General features: G+C 40.9%; 1 protein-coding gene and 1 pseudogene across 1 annotated transcript; one reads left to right on the top strand and one right to left on the bottom strand.

Annotated features, from left to right (window-relative positions):
• Window positions 1–382: 382 nt before the first annotated feature.
• On the bottom strand, window positions 383–6,390 carry LOC118279004 (vesicle transport protein GOT1B). The gene is made up of 6 exons (XM_050703387.1): window positions 6,222–6,390; window positions 4,500–4,591; window positions 2,856–3,034; window positions 1,609–1,690; window positions 633–685; window positions 383–404 (listed from the first exon to the last, which is right to left on the bottom strand). Exons 1-6 carry the CDS (start codon window positions 6,244–6,246, stop codon window positions 383–385), a joined length of 453 nt encoding a protein of 150 aa, XP_050559344.1. The 5' UTR covers window positions 6,247–6,390.
• Window positions 6,391–12,100: 5,710 nt separating this feature from the next.
• On the top strand, window positions 12,101–20,995 carry LOC118278764 (serine protease snake-like; annotated as a pseudogene).
• Window positions 20,996–21,157: the final 162 nt, after the last annotated feature.

The following is a 21,157-nucleotide window of genomic DNA, read 5'->3' as shown; positions in this document are numbered from 1 at the left end:
TCATAAAGCCCATACGTATATTCTTTTTCTATTTTATTTGAAAATTTAAATCTTAATGTTAAACGGTTTTAATGAGCTCTATTCTACCAATCAAGCCTTTACGTTTGATATCCATAATGGAGGTAGTTGTGAAAAACCAAATACATTATATTGTATGGAAATCAAAATTAAGAGTGTGTACCAAATCGACACCAGCAATTTATACTGCGCTAACTCAAAAAGCGTACTTTACAGTAGAGGCGTTTAAAGTGAAAAACGTGATAACTTTTACATTATTTAAGATACTTTTTTGAAATTTGGTATGCTTAATATTTAAATTATTCATTGTAATATCTCATATTTATATTTTCTTAATTATTTCTATTTTTTGATTTAGCGCAAGTTAGCCGTATATACGTAATTCACTAAAAAAATTACATCTTATACACGTCTAACTTATGTTAGCAGTGTAGTACGGGACGTCGTACCCGCATGATCAATCAATGATGCATATTTCAATATTTTATAACAGAACTTTCACTTACTCACAAAAAGTATAGTCAACGTACCATTTTATAAACTATATATACGTTAAAGGTATAGTATTTACTATGTAAAAGTCGCTAAGTCTGTTCATTTTACAAACAACTAACACACATACCACTGTTACGCTAACTATGTTGTCACCTGCTATTCTGTCTACGACCTGAAAAATAAATTAATATATTTCAAAAAGTATTTACTTAGCGTTTTATAAGATTATGTAACTTTCTTATTTTATCCCCGAAAGGGGTAGGCAGAGGTGCACATTCGGAGCTGCGGACTACTTAGCGGGTTTACCGGGGCTCTGGTTCGAAAAGCAGGAGTAGGAACCGGGTGGTTTTTAGTCAGTAAGAGTCTGACACTCCCTCTCGCCTCGCCCAAGGCGGGAGAAGTCATTGGATGAAATGGATACAATGCACACAGGTAAAAGTTCCACCTTAAATATATACTAAAGCGTAGAGAGCTGAAATGTATGTCTGCCCAGCTGTGCTTTAACATCGGCCCAGGAATTGAACCCTTGCCCGGCAGTCGCACTTGCGACCAACGAAACACAACGCAAGCGTTGTTTCACGTCAGTTTTCAGTCAGGCCGTGGTATCACTCCAGTCGATTCGGCCCAGCAGTTCCGAAGCATGGTTTTTCCACGGCCTTAACGCACTCGTAAGACTTCTGGTGTTTCGAGTCTCCATGGGCGGTGGCGATCGCTTACCATCAGGTAAATCCGTCTGCTCGTATACCAGCTTATACCATAAAAAAAATGTTTTTTTTTTTTGGAAAGATGTGCGCTATGATTCACAGCATAGCTATTACATCTTCGTAACATTGCTACATAGCACATCTCTGGTGGACAAGCAACCCTAGAAAGGAGCACGCTCTTTTCTTGAAGGTTTGAAGGTCTACAGCTAAGGAAGTTGTTTAGACACTTACCCCTGCGGACTACCTAGGGTTTACCGAGGCTCCGGCTCGAAAAGCAGGAGAAGGAACGGGGTGGTTTTTAGACAGTAAGAGTCTGACACTCCCTCTCGCTTCGCCCGAGGCGGGAGAAGTCATGGGATGATTACCCCCCTAAAAAAAACAAGGCACTCACCCCTCTTATAATCGGTAGGTTAAGCAGGGACCCTAGGACTGGTACCATCCTTAGGAAGTTCACAGCTGCAGGCAGGAATCCTCTGTGGAAAATATGAATAACAGCTTTAGTACAGGTAAATCAGAATGGCATATTTATGTTTTAAGTTGTAGACAGAACTCTTAGTACGAGTTCGTTTTACGTTTAAAGTAATTAAAACGAGAGTGCGTTCGAAGTTCTGGCCGGCTCGAATAAACTAACCAATCAGAGCGCCGAACGCGCTTTCTTTTATTAAAGTCATACTAAGAGTACAGAAGTGCAAGTAACTAGCTGCTGCCAGCTGCTTCACCCGCGTTCCCGTGTGATAAAAAGCGTGGCCTGTATAGGGTAATCAGTGAACGATATTTAAACACGTGCTCATGATTACAAACAACTTCCCCAAAGAAACTACCAAAAGAACAAAATTTTATTGGCACGCGCGCGTAAAGTTCCAAAATACCTACCTATAGTTCTTATTAGTATTTCGAAAACCCGGCCGCGGGCGCGTCGCTGCTAACAGCTGATCATGTAATAAATTTTGTTGCTTAGTTATTGTGATAAAAATAAAACTAATGAGTACACAAAAAAAGTTTCTTTAGGAAAGTTGTTTGTTATCATGAGTACAATTACGTGTTTAAATATCGTTCACTAATTACCAATCACTTATACTTAATTTATGTTTCAGCAATGCCCGAATACTCAAACGCTACTCAATTTTAAGACGCTTTCAAATGTAGTTCTGCCACTATCAATTCTTTATAAAATGACAGAGATAGCACGATATTTAAGTACAACTTAAAATTGAGTAGCGTTTGAGTATTCGAGCATTAGACTTATGATTAGTGTTGCCCAGCAAGAGTCTTGCAAGTCTCGCATTAACCAACTTAATTTTTTTATACGATTGTGATTTAACTGTAGTATTAACTGTATTGTGCAGATTTAACCACACAGTTATATTGTAAGGTGTGGCCGCTATTAAACAACCTCAAAGTATAGTATACTAGCTATTCTGTTTCGTCATTGTAAGATCTAAAGCACCTAGCATATAAAAAATAGCCTAATGCTATTTTTTACTATAATAAGTATTTGTGAGACTAGCAAGACTCTTGCCGGGTAGTTAATACAGTTAAATCATAATCGTACGAAAAATTTAAGTTGGCTAATTGGTAAATGCGAGACTTGCAAGACTCTTGCTGGGCAACACTACTTATGGTACAAAAACTCCATACCTGAACAACAGCAAGAAACCGTAGATCTCAGCAATCATGCCGATCATTGGCCATCCCATCAGCACGATGGTGATGCCTCCGAAGAACGCGACGGACGCCTTGATTTTATGCCGTTGGAAGAAGAAGAAAAATGTCCGCTGCAGACCTATCACGCACGCCAGGCCGCTGATGAAGAGGATCTGAGGAGTTTGATGAAGAAGAAACGGATTTGTTGTTTATTAAATGGAATGAATTTATTGTAACTTTCGTGAGACATACTAAATTAATTATTATCCCACCCAAAACATAAATGTGAAAGGCTGCCAAGTTCGATAATATGGAATGCTTCGCCTATAAAAGAAGTGAGATCTAAATAAGTACCAAGTTCCATACACAGACCTCAGTTAAAAATGATATAACAAGTTGGCAAGTTTTCACACACTTTGTTATAAACCTACTAAACGCAATGAGTCAAGTATATAATTTTCTATTAAAACTTGCCAAGTTATATTATTGGCAGCCTTTCACATTTATGTTTTGGGTGGGATTTCATTTATTTTTGTAAGGTTTATTTTCTTTTTTTCTTATTTTACTTTACTTTGACTAAATAAACCTTTGTAACGAATTTTAGGTCGGTACGACCATTGGAAGATATAGATATTTTTTTTGTTTTAGTTCCTTAAGGGTATGAATTTACACCTTCATTATTTTTAAAACCGACTCACACTTGGCCATTTTCAGATTTTTTCCTTTACCTTGACACTAAAGACCTACCTCCATGCCAAATTTCAAGTCAATACGACCATTGGAAGTGGTCAGGTTTTTGATGAGTGAGTGAGTAGCGAGTGAGTCAGTCAAAGTGTATAGTAAAAATAGCGATTTTCTGACGTAAATATCTCAAGACCTACAATAGGTACATTAATGTTTTGCTTTTAGATAATTGCGTAGATCTCGACAGATACTAGAAACATATGCGTAGATAAAATAGATCTTTGAGTTATAGGTGGGTCGAACTTGGCCCGAAACTGGTTCGTGTAATATAACTCCACGGCCGGTGTGTCGGTTCCCGAACTCGGACACGATTGCCGTGTGTCCATAGAATTATCGGCTTACTCACGTTTTGTTTTGACGAGGAACTCGACTAGTTTCAAGCCATGCTAGAGGCTCATATTCATGAGCAGCATTCCGCGACACACGACGCGGCGATTGTCAATCAAACAATACGTGAGTAAGCCGATAACATAATAATTAAAATGGAATGAAATCAGGCATCATACTAACAATACAATATTTTTATATTATTGTAACTTTCATGAGACATACTAAATTAATTAATATGATCGGCTTACTCACGTAAATGTTTGACGAGGAACTCGACTAGTTTCAAGCCATGCTAGAGGCTCATATTCATGAGCAGCATTCCGCGACACACGACGCGGCGATTGTCGCGCTGCTACTGCCGCGAAGTATGAAGCCTAGATAATAAGAATATGAGCCTCTAGCATGGCTTGAAACTAGTCGAGTTCCTCGTCAAACATTTACGTGAGTAAGCCGATCATAATAATTAATATTTTTATAGTTTTCATTCCGCTTGTAGATGTATATTCAGCATTCGGCATGTTGCATTAGTTATGAGGTATGAGGTATCATTAAAGAGCTACTTACATTTCCTATAGCGAGTAATCCCTTATCGAATAGTAGGAGAACGCCCAGGAAGAGGAAGGTCATGCCGAAGCCGGCAAGACCCACGCCGATCTCTGAAAGATAATAATAAAGAAAACATTTAATGTTACTATATTATAGAATCGTCTGCCATATTGTAGTTAGTGCAGTGCAGTTTTAAGTGTGGGAGAGCCATGCTTCGGCACGAATGGGCAGGCTCAACCGAATGCCGACAACGCACTTGTAACGCCTCTAGTGTTTCAAGTGTCCATGGTAGGCAGTGGTGATTGATTACCATCAGGCATTACGTAACTATTCCATAAAAAAGGTACTTTTAGTCAGTACTAAAAATGTACAATGTACACCCACTTTTCACCATTTGTGTTATAAGTCCCATGTAATAAGGGGTGAGTCTATTGCCATATACTGGGTACAATTACAGACTCCGTGCTACTAGTTACTGAGAAAAAAGACTGCAAAAACCGTGGTGGCTGGGCAACTGGCTGTGACTCAATGTGTAGCGGGTTCAATACCCATATGGAACATCTATTTGTATGATCCACAAATTGTTTGCCTGGCCAACTAATTAAAATTAATGAGGTTGTTGCAAATGCACCTTGCATTCAGAGCAATTTCATAATGCAACAGTCGGTCATTGCACAAGAATTTTGCATAGTGATAACATAATCATTAATTAGTTAAAATACCCTTTCTTAATAAGATTACATTTATCAAAATTATGATAGTTGTGTAGAACAGGAAAATCTGCAATACAACGTCACACCTTTTATCTCCGAAGGGGTAGGCATAGGTGCACATTACGGCAGGTAATGCCACTCTTAACTATTATGAAAAGATTAATTATTTAAACTTATTGCACAATCATGGGCAAAACAAAGGAGGATATAATAAAAAGAAAGAAAAACAGCCTTCTATCTTTTCAACCTTTAGGTGTAAAGAGAGACAATACGGTAGGTGCAAATAATGCTTCAATTATTTACAAATTCATATATTATCCAAATGTACACATGAATGCAATAAATTATTTGTTTGAGTTTGAACATTACAGCTTACGCCATTATGTTATACAGCCAATCTTGTTTAGCAAAAGAAACCAAATTATGTACCTATGAAACAAGCCCTATTACTCAGAGCCAAATAATTTAACTTTTAACTAACATTTTAGTCATATTTCATCAATCAACTATGAATGTTATCATCATAACAAATCTGCACTATAAGATTTAGGAAGTACATATAATTCCAAGCCCTAGGCACAATAATAGACTTTACAATACATAAGACTTTAAAAATTTTAACAGCTACAGCTGCTAAACCAAAAAATCAATACAATTTTGAGTCTTTATAATCTAAAATGTATCAATTATGATAGAATAATTGTTTCACTGAATAATTTAGTATTATAATATTCAATTTAAGAGACTGTTATCAATATCTAAGATGGTACTTATATGATAGACAGACTTAGAGGACTTTACACAAACTATTTAGGGCGTCAAAACAACGCTAAGTTTACATGACCAAAATCATTAAAAATAATGATAAAAGACACTGAATTATTATCACGAAATATAGTCGGAATATAGAACAGATAGATTAATTACGAAACAGCAGTTTTAAATACAAAATTAAAGAAATAAACACATATTTTCCAATGAAAGTCGATGATCCTGAAAATTATGACATAAAATAGAAAATACTCACTCTGTGTATCTGTGATCTCGATCATTTTTGTGCTTTTTGGCTACTTATCAATTAAATTAATTGTTTTAACACTTTATTTATGTAAAACAGCTATTTTTCAACAAATTCATAACCTCATCTCCACGTCATTTTAACAATTTCCAAACGTCACTGCTAATGACAGCTTGACAGTTGACATTGACGTTTCAAGATTGAGTTGCCACTGTAAAATTTATTTATTTATTTATTTATCATCATAATTTTTTATTGAGGTGGGAATAGTGGGGGAATATCATCCAATGACTTCTCCCACCTTGGGCGAGACCAGAGGGAGTGTCAGACTCTTACTGACTAAAAACTATCCCGTTCCTTTTCCTACTTTTCGTGTCGGAGCCCCGGTAAACCCGCTAGGTAGTCCGCAGCTCCAGAATTCATCATCATACTTACATCTACCATTACAGTACGGTATGATAATAAAAATAATAAAAAAAAACAGTACAATTTAAATATGAGATGTTTATTAAAGAAAATATGCAGTCTTCACACTGAGTCACGTGGTGGAAACGGACTCAGCTAAGCTATGTTTTATTAAATAGAAAGATAAAAAGATATGCTATGGGTACGTGCTATGGATGGCTTCCCTACTATCGATACATCGCGTACTTGAGCTGCACATCTTCCTTGCACAGCTACATAATTTAGTATCAGTGGAAACGGTCACATAGTTTCACAGCTTAGCTATTACATCTTCGTAGTATAGCTACATAACACATTTTCTTACTTTAGGAAGAACTGTTTTCAAGAAAACGAGCTGAATGTGTCCGCTCCGGTAGCGGATCATCTTGAGCTTCTGGGCGTAACTCTATCGCCAACGCTTAACTTCGGCTCTTATGTAGAGTCGAAGGCGCATCTGGCTGGTAAGAAGTTGGGTATCCTCTCGAAGGTGAGACGGTACTTCACACCGAAACAACTGCTGAGCCTGTACCAAGCGCAGATTCGGTCATGTATGGAGTACTGCTCTCACCTTTGGGACGGCTCGGTCAAGTACCAGCTGGATGCGCTCGAACACATTGAAAGGCGTGCCAAGAAGCTCATCAATGATGATACGCTTGTGGAGGCCAGGCTTCAAAGCCTTGAATTGCATCGCTTCAAGCTTCCTTGTGCGAACTGCTAGGGAGTGGAACTCCTTGCCGGAGTCTGTGTTTCCTGATGGGTATAACTTGGGTGTCTTCAAGGCCCGAGTGAATAGGTTGCTTATGGGCAGACGTGCTCCACCGTAGGCCGTATCATCACTTTCCATCAGGTGAGATAGCGGCCAAACGTCGACCCATTAAATGTAAAAAAAAAAGATGATAATAATGAATGATAATTTTTATGGCGTGGTATGGAATGACCTGTTAAAGCTAGTTTCACACCAAAATATATGTTTCCGTATAAGTAACGGATGTTAATCTGGTTGATGTTTCCTTTCAACCTTGTCGCAAAACTGGTTTGGCAATCTTATCATTAAGTCATTGACTTCAATTTTACGATCAAATGATGAATGAAATGACTATAGTCTTTTTATGTACATAGCCCACCTGATGGTAAGCGGTTGCCATGGCCTATGAACGCTTGCAACACTTGGGGCATTACATGCGCTTTGCCGACCCTTAAGTACCGCTACGACCCTCAAACCTTCAAGAAAAGAGCATACTCCTTTTTAAAATGGCGGCAACGCACCTGTAACTCCTCTGGTGTTGCGGGCGACGCTGATGGCTTACCATCAGGTCTCTACCTCTACCATCTTGTTTGCTCGTTTGCCACTTATTCCATAAAAAAAGAAACCTATTTACTTCCTTCTTGAGGTACCCTATATTGTAGCCTACTGGGAAAACCTCGGCATGAAGCTCATTCCACAATCCGAGGGTCCGTGGGAGGAAACCAATTTGTAAGAGACCATTTGGGCTCCAATGTGTGAGCGTGAACTCCCTGTCGATGAATTATTATTATGTTATCGGCTTACTCACGTATTTGTTTGACGAGGAATTCAAACACACACGTGAGTAAGCCGTCCCTGTCAATGGCGAGAGGTGCGATAATAAAAAATGGCCGTATAGTGTTTTATCGTCGTCACTTCATCAGCCACGTACTTCCTACTGCCTCATACAGACTTCCCCCAAAGCCTAAACATCGCGAGTTTTTTTTTAAGTGTGGAAAGTCATCCAATGTCTTATGTACCTATCTCGCCTCGGGCAAGGTGAGAGGGAGTGTCAAACTTTGACTGACTAAAAAACACCCCGTTCCTACTTCTGCTCTTTGAGTCGGAGCCCCGGTAAAGCCCGCTAGGTAGTCCGCAGCTCCGGATCAAGCTCGTCGTCCGCGGATCCGCACTTACGGTGGCTGGGGCGCGAGGATTTTCGTTTCCTCACGCGCCCCGCCTTCTCCTTAGCTAGCATGACTGCTTTGCAGAAGAAGGAGATGGCATCCCAATGCCCCTCGCTCCGCACCATGGCTTGAACCAATGCCATACGCGAGGGGTCACCGACCAGATCATGTCATTAATAACTAATTAGTCAAAACATTTTTATAATAACTAGCATCTGCCCGCGACTTCGTCCGCGGAAAATTAAAAAAAAAAAAACCCGTAAAATTTAGGGGGATGAAAAGTAGATGTTGGCCGATTCTCATAGATACTGGATAAGCATAAAAAAATCATAAAAATCGGTCAAGCCGTTTCGGAGGAGTATGGCAACGAAAACTGTGACACGAGATTTTTATATATTAGATGACTGCCTCGTTGGCCAAGTGGTTGCAAGTGCGACTGGGCTTATTTCGGTTTTTCGAAAATTTCTCAGTAGTAGCACGGAGTCTGGAATTGTAACCGGTATATGGCAATAGACCCACCCCCTAGTACATGGGACTTATAACAGAAATGGTGAAAAGGCGTGACGTTGCAAAAAAACTAATGTTTAGCTAATTAGTTAATATATTGATTTAAAAACTAGTTTTGTTTGTAACATCCTAGAATCGTGCGATGGCCTTCGAATTTCCGGATGTTTTTGCTTCTAAAATCAATATTAATTTAACATAACACGAGTAACTGCATACCTATGTACAATGTAACACTAGTTGAGTTTACGCCAATTAAGTATATTACATTACTTCATGGTACTATAGTGAGAATTACCGAATACCTACTGAAACATAATAAAACATAACGTGAATCAGAAATTACATTACATTTTTTTTATGGAATAGGAGGCAAACGAGCGAACGAGTCACCTGATGGTAAGCGATCAGCGCCGCCCATTACGTAACATTTTTGAGGGGCTAATCCAATGACTTCTCTCACGTTTGGCTTACCCGAGTTGGATGCGGTTTTCAGAATAGTATTTTTCAGACTTAGGCAGTTGTCCCACCGGCAACGATGAACGAGTAACGAGTAGAGCTAGAACTAGAAACGAGTGAAAACGAGTGAAAACAAAAACAAACAAGTGAAGCGAGCACTCGCCGGCAGTGTGAACAGTCAGCGATCAACTATTTGTATATGCATCTCTTTTGTTTACACGGAAAGTATATCTATTGTACGTTTCTTGAGCGAGAAAATAGCCGATAGTTAGTCGTTCACTCGCCGTTGGTGGGACAACTGCCTTAGAAGAAGGTTTTAGGGCTAAAAAATGGAGGCGGTAATGAAAATTTAAGTTAGCTCCCTTAAAAAAAATCCTTTTATAATTTTATACGAACCTTATCTTGACAAAAAACAAGCTTTATGGTATAAGCCAGTAAACGAGCAGACGGATTACCTGACGGTAAGCTAGCGCCGCTGCCTGAAACACCAGAGGCGTTACAAGTGCGTTGCGGGCTTTTTGGGGATTAGGAATTTAAGGATGGTTGAGGAATCGGAGATTGGGAAGATTGGGAAGGCGGGTACCTAATTGGTAACCTCACTCACACAACGCAAGCGTTGTTTCACGTCGGTTTTCTGTGAGGCCGTGGTATAACTCCGGTCGAGCCGGCCCAGCAGTGCCGATATGGCTCTCCCACACTTTTTACCTCCATTGGGGATTTACAATACAGAAACTAAACGCCTTAGTCATCGTAGTTCCAAATAATGACAAAGTCCAAGCCGACATTTTTTTCCATAGAAATTTTTTTACTCAACAGTTAGCTATTATTTAAGTAGAAAATGAAGTATGTGCCATATTGCGGCCGAAGCAAACATTGGCTAATGACCATACTGTGGAATAACGGCAAAAAAGACTTGACAAGTTCATCTGTTTTAATGGTTCCGTATATTATTTTTATATTTTCGCGTGTTTTCATTAACTCTGTTTAGCTCGTATTAATGGTAGCGCAGTGGCGTAGCGTGTCTTGGTGAGTCTCCGTATTATTTGTTTTGCAAGAATATTATCCAATCACTTTACCCGCCCTGTCTTTCAAGCCTTAAAGAGTTAACGCTGCTATAACAGCGAGCCAATGTTTGGGGGCCCGTATGATGACGTTAATTTTCCTAAAGTTTTTTTATGAAACACGCCGATAATCGCAGACGTATTACCTGATGATAAGCAGTCGCCGCCGCCCATGGACAATTGAAACACCATAGGCGTTATAAGTGCGTTGCCGGCTTTTTGAGAGTCAGGAATTTAAGGGTTGTTGTTTGGAAATCGGGGATGGGGAAGATTGGGAAGGTGAGGTAACCTCACTCACACAACGAAACACAACGCAAGCGTTGTTTCACGTCAGTTTTCTGCTCAGCCGTGGTATCACTCCGGTCGAGCCGGATCATTCGTACCGAAGCATGACTCTCCCACACTTAAAGTTGCTACAAACTTTTGAGCTTTACGAGAAAAAATATTGGTTATTTAAACTTATGTCATTTCTAAAATGACATAAAATCGGAAGATTTAATTTTTTGCTTACACCCCGTGGGCACCGTTTATTTGATACGGCAGATACGGCGCTAGCTATGCCCCTGTCGTAGCGTGAAGTTATAGCCTAAAACCTTTCTCAATAAATTTACTATCCAATACAAAAAGCATTGCCTAGAACTTTGACTAATCAGGAACAGAAGTTAGGTATAGAAGTTAAATCAAGCATGTAATTAGGTTTCTTGGTTGACTTCCAATTACAATGTAAACATGTTGGCGCGATAGCTGGGGAACTGGCTGCCGTACAACGTGTAGCGAGTTAGATTCCCGCACGGAGTAACTCTTTGTGTGATCCACAAATTGTTGTTCCGGGTCTGGGTGTCATGTGTTTGTGAACTTGTATGTTTGTAAACGCACCCACGACACAGGAGGAAATCCCAGTGTGGGGCAATGTTTTTTTTTTAAATAACAAGAAAAATTATGTTCATACTCCTGATTTTTTTTCCTTTTTTGATGGGGGAAAATCATCCAATGACCTCTCCTCATCCAATGCCTTAGACGAGGCGAGAGGGAGTATCAGACTCTTACTCTACTACTAAAAACCACCCTGTTCCTACTCCTGCTTTTTCGAGCCGGAGCCCCGGTAAACCCGATAGGTAGTCCGCAGCACCGGATCGGGCAAAAACCCTACTGGGCACCATCTGTGGTGGTCTGATGGCTCTTTTAGGAGGACGTACGCACGGGTCTGGTTCTGGTCGGGCGGCGAGCTACCCTTGTTCGCCATCCGTAGACCCGTAGTTACGGTGGCCGGAGATCGTCACGCGATCCCCGACGCCAGTCTTGGTTTTGCTAAAATTGTATTTCTTAACCTTCTCGCTATTTTTAACCGACTTCAAAAAAAGGAGCCGATAACATGATAATTAATTTATGTCTCACGAAAGTTATAACAAAATTAACAAAGGTTTTATTAGCTTAAAGTTTTCACCTCGCGGACCCCTAAAATCGCATGAAATTATTTATTCTTTTAAATCAACTATACCTACCGTACGTTTAGTTTCATTCAAAAACTGCCCGGCATTAGACGGTAGTTTCACTAATAAAATAAAACTAAATGTGTTTGATAACAAACTATAGTATTATTAAATAAAAAATGTACTATTATGTGAATTATTTTAGTGTTTTGTTTTTGTTATTTTGTGTGGTCACACACTGCGACGAGTTACCCGAAGGTTTGTGAATACTGTGATACTTTAGGCCCTTAGTGACATTTACCTAATGACTATTTCTTAAACTATTACTTAGTAACGATTTTGTTCTGAAAACAATTGCAAATAACTGAGTTAAGTAATCATTAATTTTTTTTATGGAATACGAGTAGACGTCTCACCGAATAATAAGCGAGAGTAAACGAGCAGACGGATCACCTGATGGTAAGCAATCCTCACCCATTGACACTTTTAACACCAGAGGCGTTACAAATGCGTTGCCGGCCTTTTGGGAATTAGGAATTTAAGGGTTGTTGAGTAATCATTACCATCAGGTGATCCGTCTGCTCGTTTACCGGCTTATATCATAAAACACCCGAATATGCAATAATGCTATATAAATACAATATTTGCATATGCATAATATGCAAATGCATATAATCCGACATCTAGTTATGATTATCAATTAGTTTTAAAAACATTAATTTACAAAAAACTGCACTACCTCGTTGGTCGAGTGGTCGCAAGTGCGACTGTCGGACAAGGGGTGTCGGGTGCGATTCCAAAGTATTATGGGGCGTTTTCCGGTTTTTCGAAAATTTCTCAGTGGTAGTAGCACGGAGTCTGGAATTTTGCCAAGTATATGGCAATAGGCTCACCCCATATTACATGGGACTTATACCACAAATGGTGAAAAGTGTGTGTATATTGTATAGCGGCATTACGTGCCGTAATGTGCACCTCTGCCTACTCCTTTGGGTATAAAAGGCGTGAAGTTGCAATATATTTTATTCTATCGAATAAAAGGAGCTTAATTAGTTAGCTACTTACATATGTTAAGTAATGATTTATGAATCACTTTTAAAACATTAATAAAAACTACTATTGACTTAAGACGGCTACCTACGTCAGTGGATAGTCTCATTGCTATTTACTTTTCATTATAATCCATAAAGTAAACACATCTGATTGCTTGTGTCTTAAAAAAACCGGCCAAGTGCGAGTCGGACTCAGTTCCATGTATGGATCAGTTCCATGTATGGTGCCCCCCTTTAATTTTTAAATTTATTAATATTTATTTAAAATTCGAATAGCGGTTACCGAAATACATCATCCTACAAAGTGTCAAATATGTAGGCCCAACAGTTTCGGAAATAAATGGCTCTGACATACGGACATACAGACAGACAGACAGACATGACGAATCTATAAGGGTTCCGTTTTTTTTGTTATTTGGCTACGGAACCCTAAAAAAGATTTTTTATACATAACTAGCAAACCCGTCGAATCCGTTTCGCAACCAATGATTCTCCCTGTTTCCCTACTTTTCTCTTGAATTTGTCCTGAATTTTAATTGCTATAAACCTCACGGAGCCCGAGCCCTTTCCAACGAATGCAAAACCGTGGAAATCGGTTCTTGCGTTCTGGAGTTATTATAGCGCCAGGAAGGAAATCATTCTCCAGCGGACAAAATTGTGAATCTAAACCATTCTCAGATCCCCTTGAACCCACACAAAAAATTTCATCAAAATCGGTCCAGTCGTTTAAGAGAAGTTCAGTGACATACAGACACTGACTAACTATATATATACCGCCTCGTGTACTCGATAGGCTTTTTTAAGAGCGCCTAGGGTGAGGCGAGATGGAGTGTCACTCTTACTGACTAAAAACCAGCTTGCTAGCTGGAGTCCGCAGCTCCGGATCAGGCATCAGCCCTACTGGGCCCCATTTATGGTGGTCTGATGGCTCATTGAAACGCGGGTCTGGTTCTGGTCGGACAGCGTGCTACCCTTGCTCGCCGTCCGCAGACTTGCACATATTCGATGGGCTAACATTTCTAAGGACGACTAAATAGATTTTTAATTTTCATACTCTGTCATCATTCCTATTTATGAGTCTATTTAATATAATTTCAGGTTCAGAATGCGAGTCTGAAGACGGTATGAAGGGCACATGCATTGACATACACAAATGTATGCAATATGTCATGCCTTTGAAGACCAGACAGAAATATCCTCAGGTATGTTAGTTTTAATACATAGACACATACATATGTATAAAGGGTGACCGGTAATTAGTGAACGATATTTAAACACGTGATTGTACTCATGATTATAAACAACTTTCCCAAAGAAACCTTTTTGTATACTCATTACTTTTATTTTTTATCACAACATCAAAATAACAATATTTCAGCACGCGCGGGTAATGTTCCAAAATACATACTAGTCTTCTAGTCTTACTAGGCGCTAGCGCCTCACTGTACAGCTGATCATACAAAAGCATGCGCGCGCGGAATTTTGTTATTGTGATAAAAATAAAACTAATGAGTACCTATACAAAAAGGTTTCTTTGGGAAAGTTGTTTGTAATCAAGAGTACAATCACGTGTTTAAGTATCGTTCACTAATTACCAGTCACCCTATATATCAGGGGTAAAATAATTTTGGCTCTTCTGATGTTGCAAGTGTCCATCAGGTGATCCGTCTCATTTGTCTCCTACTCCATATTATTTCTTTTGTTACAGTTATGTTCATTCAACGGCCAAATCCCTGTAGTCTGCTGCACTGATTGTGAATATGTCAACGATACCAGGTAAGCGTAATGACATGGATTCCATATCGCTATTTGTAAAGGCAAAATAACTTTTGCCATCGAACGCAAGACTTCTTTTATCGTCTCGCCTTTTATCACTGAAGAAGTAGGCAGAGCACATTATGACACGTAATGCCTCTGTACAATGTACACCCACTTTTCACTATTTGTGGCAAATGTCTTATGTCTTATCCTCCTCCTATCTCTTGTCTATCCTCTTGTCCTCTCCTCATACAGCCCAGCAATACTTTGCCGGACCCGAGAATCCAATCCGAGACGCTATGCCCGGCAGTCCCACCCGCGACTACTCGGCCAATGAGGCAGTCTTCTTCTTTTATAACAAACTGTTTCTTATAATTTCCAGGAATGTCCTGGTGGATAGCTTTGGATCCCATTACTTCAAAGTTGGAAATAAAGCATATGACAGTAAGTATTGACTATTACTTCTTCCTGGCCATATCCCAAGTAACTCAGCATTGCTGCCAATGTAGCAATGCGTGCTGCAGAAACGCTGAGGCGAAAGTGTGGGCTCGCCATGCTTCGGCACTGCTGGGCCGACTTACCGGAGTGATACCACGGCCTCACAGAAAACCGACGTGAAAGAACGCTTGCGTTGTGTTTCGTTGTGTGAGTGAGGTTACCGGAGGCCAAATCACCATATGCTATACCAGGCATTAAAACGTTGTGGCTCCGGGTTCAGTCAATTAAAAGAAGCGGGCTACCTGATGCTGCTGATGATGATGTTGAAGATTTTCCTTCGTCACCAAAAAAGCGCGAACTGTAACACAGGAGGCAATCTTAGTATGAAGCAACGTATCTATAATACAAAAATAAGTCAAGTTTTCCTTCCTGACGCTATAACCGATTTTCACGTTTTTGCATTCGTTGGAAAGGTCTTGGGTTCCGTGAGGTTTATAGCAAGAAATCTAGAAAGCAGAAAATTTAAGAGAAAAGCAGGAAAGCAGGGAATATCATAGGTGGCGAAACGGAGTTAATGAATATAAATGTGTAATTTCCAGAATGCATGGAATACGTAATAGACGCCCCATTCTCCTGTCGCCTCTGGGGGGCGTGCAGCGCTACCTGGTGGAGGAGCAGAGCTGTTACGGATACACGCCGACGGTGTCTCTCGCGGCTGCAGGGGGCTTCGATGCCGGTAGGGGACAGTACCCTCATATGGTGAGTCCTGGAGTAGAGATTGTGGTGTGGAGGGTTGAACTCTTTATTTTATAACGTCACGCCTTTAATCCCCTAAGGGGCAGGCAGAGGTGCACCCACACTTCACAATTTATGTAGTAAGTCCCATGTAATAGGGGTGAGCCTATTGCCATATACCGGATACATTTTCAAACTCCGTGCTACCACTGAGAAATTTTCGATAAACCGAAAAAAGCCCGTGACCCCTTGCCCGGCAGTCACACTTGCAACCACTCGGCTAATGAGGCAGTCGTTGAAGGCAGAACCCTCATAATTATGGTGAGTTCAGGAGTAGAGATTGTGGTGTGAAGGTTAGATCATGGTGTTTTTTTTAAGGAGGGAAAATCATCCAATTACTTCTCCCGCCTTGGGCGAAGCGACAGGGAGTGTCAGACTCTTACTGACTAACAACCACCCCGTTCCTACTCCTGCTTTTCGAGCTGGAGCCCCGGTATACCCGCTAGGTAGTCAGCAGCTCCGAATCAAGCGTCAGCCCTTTTGGGCCCCATCTGTGGTGATGGACCATGAATCTTTAATACCATGTGCATATTAAGCTGTAAAACTTGTATTTCTCCAATTTTATGTTATCTACGTTAAATGCTAGCCTATTGCCTGCCTAGTTGGTCGAGTGGTAGCAAGTGTGACTGCCGGATAAGAGGTCTCGGGTTCGTTTCCCGGGCCAGACAAAGTATTACTGGGCTTTTTTCGGGTTTCCGAAAATTTCTCAGTAGTAAATTCCATTTTCCAGGCCCTACTAGGTTACGGAGAGGACACCGAGTCTGCTGACTGGCTGTGTGGCGGTACTCTCATCAGCCACCGCTACGTGCTCACCGCTGCGCACTGCTTGTCCAGTCGAGCTCTGTAAGTACACCTTTTTAGATAGATGATCTAGCTATCTAAGGAGGAGGTGGGACGCAAGAGGAACGAACCTTTTCTGGCCCAGTCTCCGGGCGTTGGGGATCGCGCGATGGTCTCCGGCCACCGTAAGTGCGGATCTGCGGACGGCGAGCAAGGGTAACTCGCCACCCGACCAAAACCAGACCCATGCGTGGGCGTCTCGAAAAGGATTTTCCTGGTGAAGCCGGCACATTCAAATTGCATATAGTAGCTACTACTAGGCTCTAAAAGCCGTTAATTGTGCGTTTCACGTGAAACTTTCTACCTCACACAGCATAACTGTGGAATGAGCGGTCGTCGGTGGTATTTCCGAACTGATACGACCCTCAAAGCTTCAAGAAAAGAGCATACGATTGGTTTGTAAAACTTGGGGTACAGCTTCTTCGCAATTACGTTGCTGACCACCTAAAAAACTGTCTATCTGTACCATTTTTCCGGAGAGAAGACCCTCAAAGCTTCAAGAAATGAGCATACTACCTCTGGTGTTGCGGGTCCATTGCTTACCATCAGGTGACCCCTCAGCTCGTCTGCCACCTATTCCGCAAAGTAAAAAAATACGGCTTTTTAAAAGGTAATAAGCCCAACATACTATATTTCCAGAGGTCCAGTGAAGTACATAGCGCTCGGTCTACTGAAGAGATCAGATCCTCGGGACACCTGGCAGATATACAACGTGCAGGCTTCCATACCGCATCCGGAGTACCAACCGCCATCGAAGTACCACGACATTGCACTTTTAGTTACTGACAAATGGTGAGAAATACCTACAAACATACATCTCCTCACGCCTGTCTCCCATGGGGGTATGCAGAGACAATGGAACGCCAATTGCCACGGTTCTTACACACTTCTTTCGCTTCATCAACAGTCATTAGTCTTTCATGCATGCTCGTCGGTTAAAGGTACTTTTAATTTGGCCCTTCTTTAATTTATCGCCAATCTGGTCGTTGAGGGAGTAAGATTTTTTATTGTGTTTTGTTTTTTTATCGTTGCTCCACATTAGTATTTTCTCCTATGTCGTGTGTGCGTTTACAAATATACAAGTTCACATACACATAACACCCAGAACCAAACCAACAATTTGTGGTTTTTTCGGCGCTTTTATTGGCCGGTGCGAATAAACCAACCAACTTATTATCAGCCCCGAACCAACTTATTATTCTGTGGCCGAACGCGCTCTGGTTTCATTTTCGTTCAACGTGAAGCTAACTCATACTAAGGGTACAGTATTCTCGTGTGATCTTAACCATAAAGGTAAGCACAGGCCTGCATCGAACACATTCCGTATGACGTCATCAGTACGCATCGCAAGTAGGCATTGCTGATGATGCGGTCCGTACGATGCGGATCATTGGACGCAGTTGTATGAGTTTCTATACAAGACAAACTAAAATCCGTTGCATGCGATGCGTACGATGCGGGCCTGTGGACGCTTACCTAATAATTGTCCAGCGATTCGTAGACAATCGCTCATGGACATTCGCAACACCAGAGGAATTAAGTACAGAATTTTACAGGGTACCATTCAGCCCTGAAGTTTTACCAGCGTGCCTGACAGCCGGCCGCGTGCAGGACCAGGCGTTTGCCACCGGCTGGGGAGCCACTGGACATCGTGAGGCTCTTGCTGATACATTACAAACTGTAAGTAGACAACTTAAGGTACGCGTCCACATGCCTGCATCGCATGCAACGGATTTTAGTTTGTCTTGTATAGAAACTCATGCAACTGCGTCCACTAACTTTTTGACTGCACGGTTGGCGCGGTGACTGGGCAACTGGCTGCCGTGCAATGTGTAGCGGGTTCGATTCCCGCACGGAGCAACTCTTTGTGTGATCCACAAATTGTTGTTTCGGGTCTGGGTGTCATGTGCATATTGTGACATTGTATGTTTATAAACGCATCTACGACACAGGAGAAAATCCTAATGTGGGGCAACGTATTTTTAGAGAAAAAAAATCTGATCCGCTTCGTACGGACCGCATCATCAGCAATGCCTACGTGCGATGCGTACTGATGACGTCATACAGAATGCGTACGATCCGCTTACCTATACCTAAACAAAAACGAAACGAGAGCGAGTTCGGCGCTCTGATTGGCCGGCGCAAATGAAGCAACCAATCGGAGCGCTAAACGCGGTTTCGTTTCGTTTTCGTTCGACGTAAAGCAAACTCGTACTAAGGGTACTGATTGCTCAAAACTTTTTTTGATTTCCAGGTGACTCTAACAGCTTATACAGAGGAGGAGTGTATGGGGTTCTTCCCCCCACATCGGCAGCTGCAGAATGGATACGACCACAGCACACAGATGTGCTATGGAGCCAAGGATCAGATCAACGACACTTGTGAGGTAAACAAGCCAAAGCCAAAGTAGCATTTTTTTACTACCTTCGCTCTTTCTGTGGGTGTCTTGAGTCAATTATGGGATTAGTGTAGCGCAGTGGTTGGGTGATTGGCTGCTGTGTAACTTGCCGCGGGTTCGTTTCCCACCTCGCCGGCCTTAAAGTGATAATGGTATTGCCTGAGTAAAGAGTAGAGCAACATCACGCCTTTCATCCCGCTATACAATGTACACCCAGTTTTCACCATTTGTGTTATAAGTCCCATGTAATAGGGGGTGAGCCTATTGCCATACACTGGACACTACTCCAGAATCTGTGCTATTACTGAAATATTTTCGAAAAATCGAAAAATGCGCGACCTGGGTATTGAACCCGAGACTAAATTATTAATATTATCAAATTACTTATTTCATTAATTTTTATTATGATATTAAATTTATACTAAATACCCTTCCTCTCTCGGGATCCATAATTGTGACTAAATACTGGGTTTTCCAACACCTGTGTACATTATGGATGCAATAAATACTTGAATACCTGAAATGAAGCATTTGTCAATTATTTTTTCAAAATTATCTATCTTTTTCTCAGGGCGACAGCGGAGGTCCACTCCAAGTTCCATCAGTGCTCTCCCCCTGTGTCCACACCATCATAGGAGTGACTTCCCATGGAAAACCCTGCGGCTTCGTCGGAGGATCAGGAGTCTACACCAGAGTGGAGTACTACGTACCCTGGATCGAAGGCATTGTGTGGCCTTGATGAAGAAATAGGGTAGATGACTAATTTTCATTTCAATGTCCGTCTTGTAGATTATTTTAAAACATTAGACACGTATTTTTTATTTTCTTTCGGAAACAAATCCATTCGAAATTATATATTTTGTTATCTTTTGTTTTTTTTTTAAAACATGCCTCACATTAGGATTTTCTCATGTGTCGTGGGTGCATTTACAAACATACAAGTTCACATACACATGACACCCAGACACGAAACAACAATTTGTGGATCACGCAAAGAGTTGCTCCGTGCGGGAATCGAACCCGCTACCCGTTGCGCGGCAGTTGCCCAGCCACCGCACCAACCGTGTAGTCAAGTCAATATTGATTTGAAATATCGCCTGACGTTGCTTCTAGGTACGTTTTGTACGTAGAAATGACGTATTTGCACCCACTCCTAAACTTTGATTCGTTTTATCTAAGTATTGTTATCTTATATGACAAAATGAAAAAATACGTGTCTAATATTTTTTCATTACCTAACTGACGGACTAAATATATTTTTAATTTTCATACCCCGTCATCATCCTTATTGGAACATGGACGAACGACGACAGTGGTGACTAAAAGGGGTGAATCATGATTTCACCATAGACATACCCATATTACAAGTAAGACGTGAATGGTCTCATTATTAGCACCACAGAATATAGAAATACTGATTAGCACGAAGTCTGAATAGTGCTCAAATTCGCTATTTATTTAGCTAATAATCACCATAATTGTACCCTTAGTACCTACGAGTTTGCTTTACGTTGAACGAAAACGAAACGAGAGCGAGTTCGGCGCTCCGATTGGCCGGCGCGAATGAATCAACCAATTAGAGGGCCAAACGTGCTCTCGTTTCGATTTCGTTCTAAGAGTACTGGTGTACACCCTTCTGCCTACCTCTCTAGGGTAGACCGGACATAATGTCATTGTTTTTTTTTTTTAATAAAACAGCTCTAAATTATGATATGGTTTTTATTTTTACACATACCAAATATTAGGTAGTATGGAGATCACTCATAATATGATGTAAATGAAACTATAAATAGTACGCACAGAAGCGTAGGTAATACAACTTAACATTACACCTAATTTTCAAACAAATTAAATA

This window comes from Spodoptera frugiperda, chromosome 24, assembly GCF_023101765.2.
Source record: "Spodoptera frugiperda isolate SF20-4 chromosome 24, AGI-APGP_CSIRO_Sfru_2.0, whole genome shotgun sequence".
Lineage (NCBI taxonomy): Eukaryota > Metazoa > Arthropoda > Insecta > Lepidoptera > Noctuidae > Spodoptera > Spodoptera frugiperda.
The sequence above is the reverse complement of the archived record's forward strand: the minus strand, read 5'-3'. Positions and strand labels throughout refer to the sequence as shown.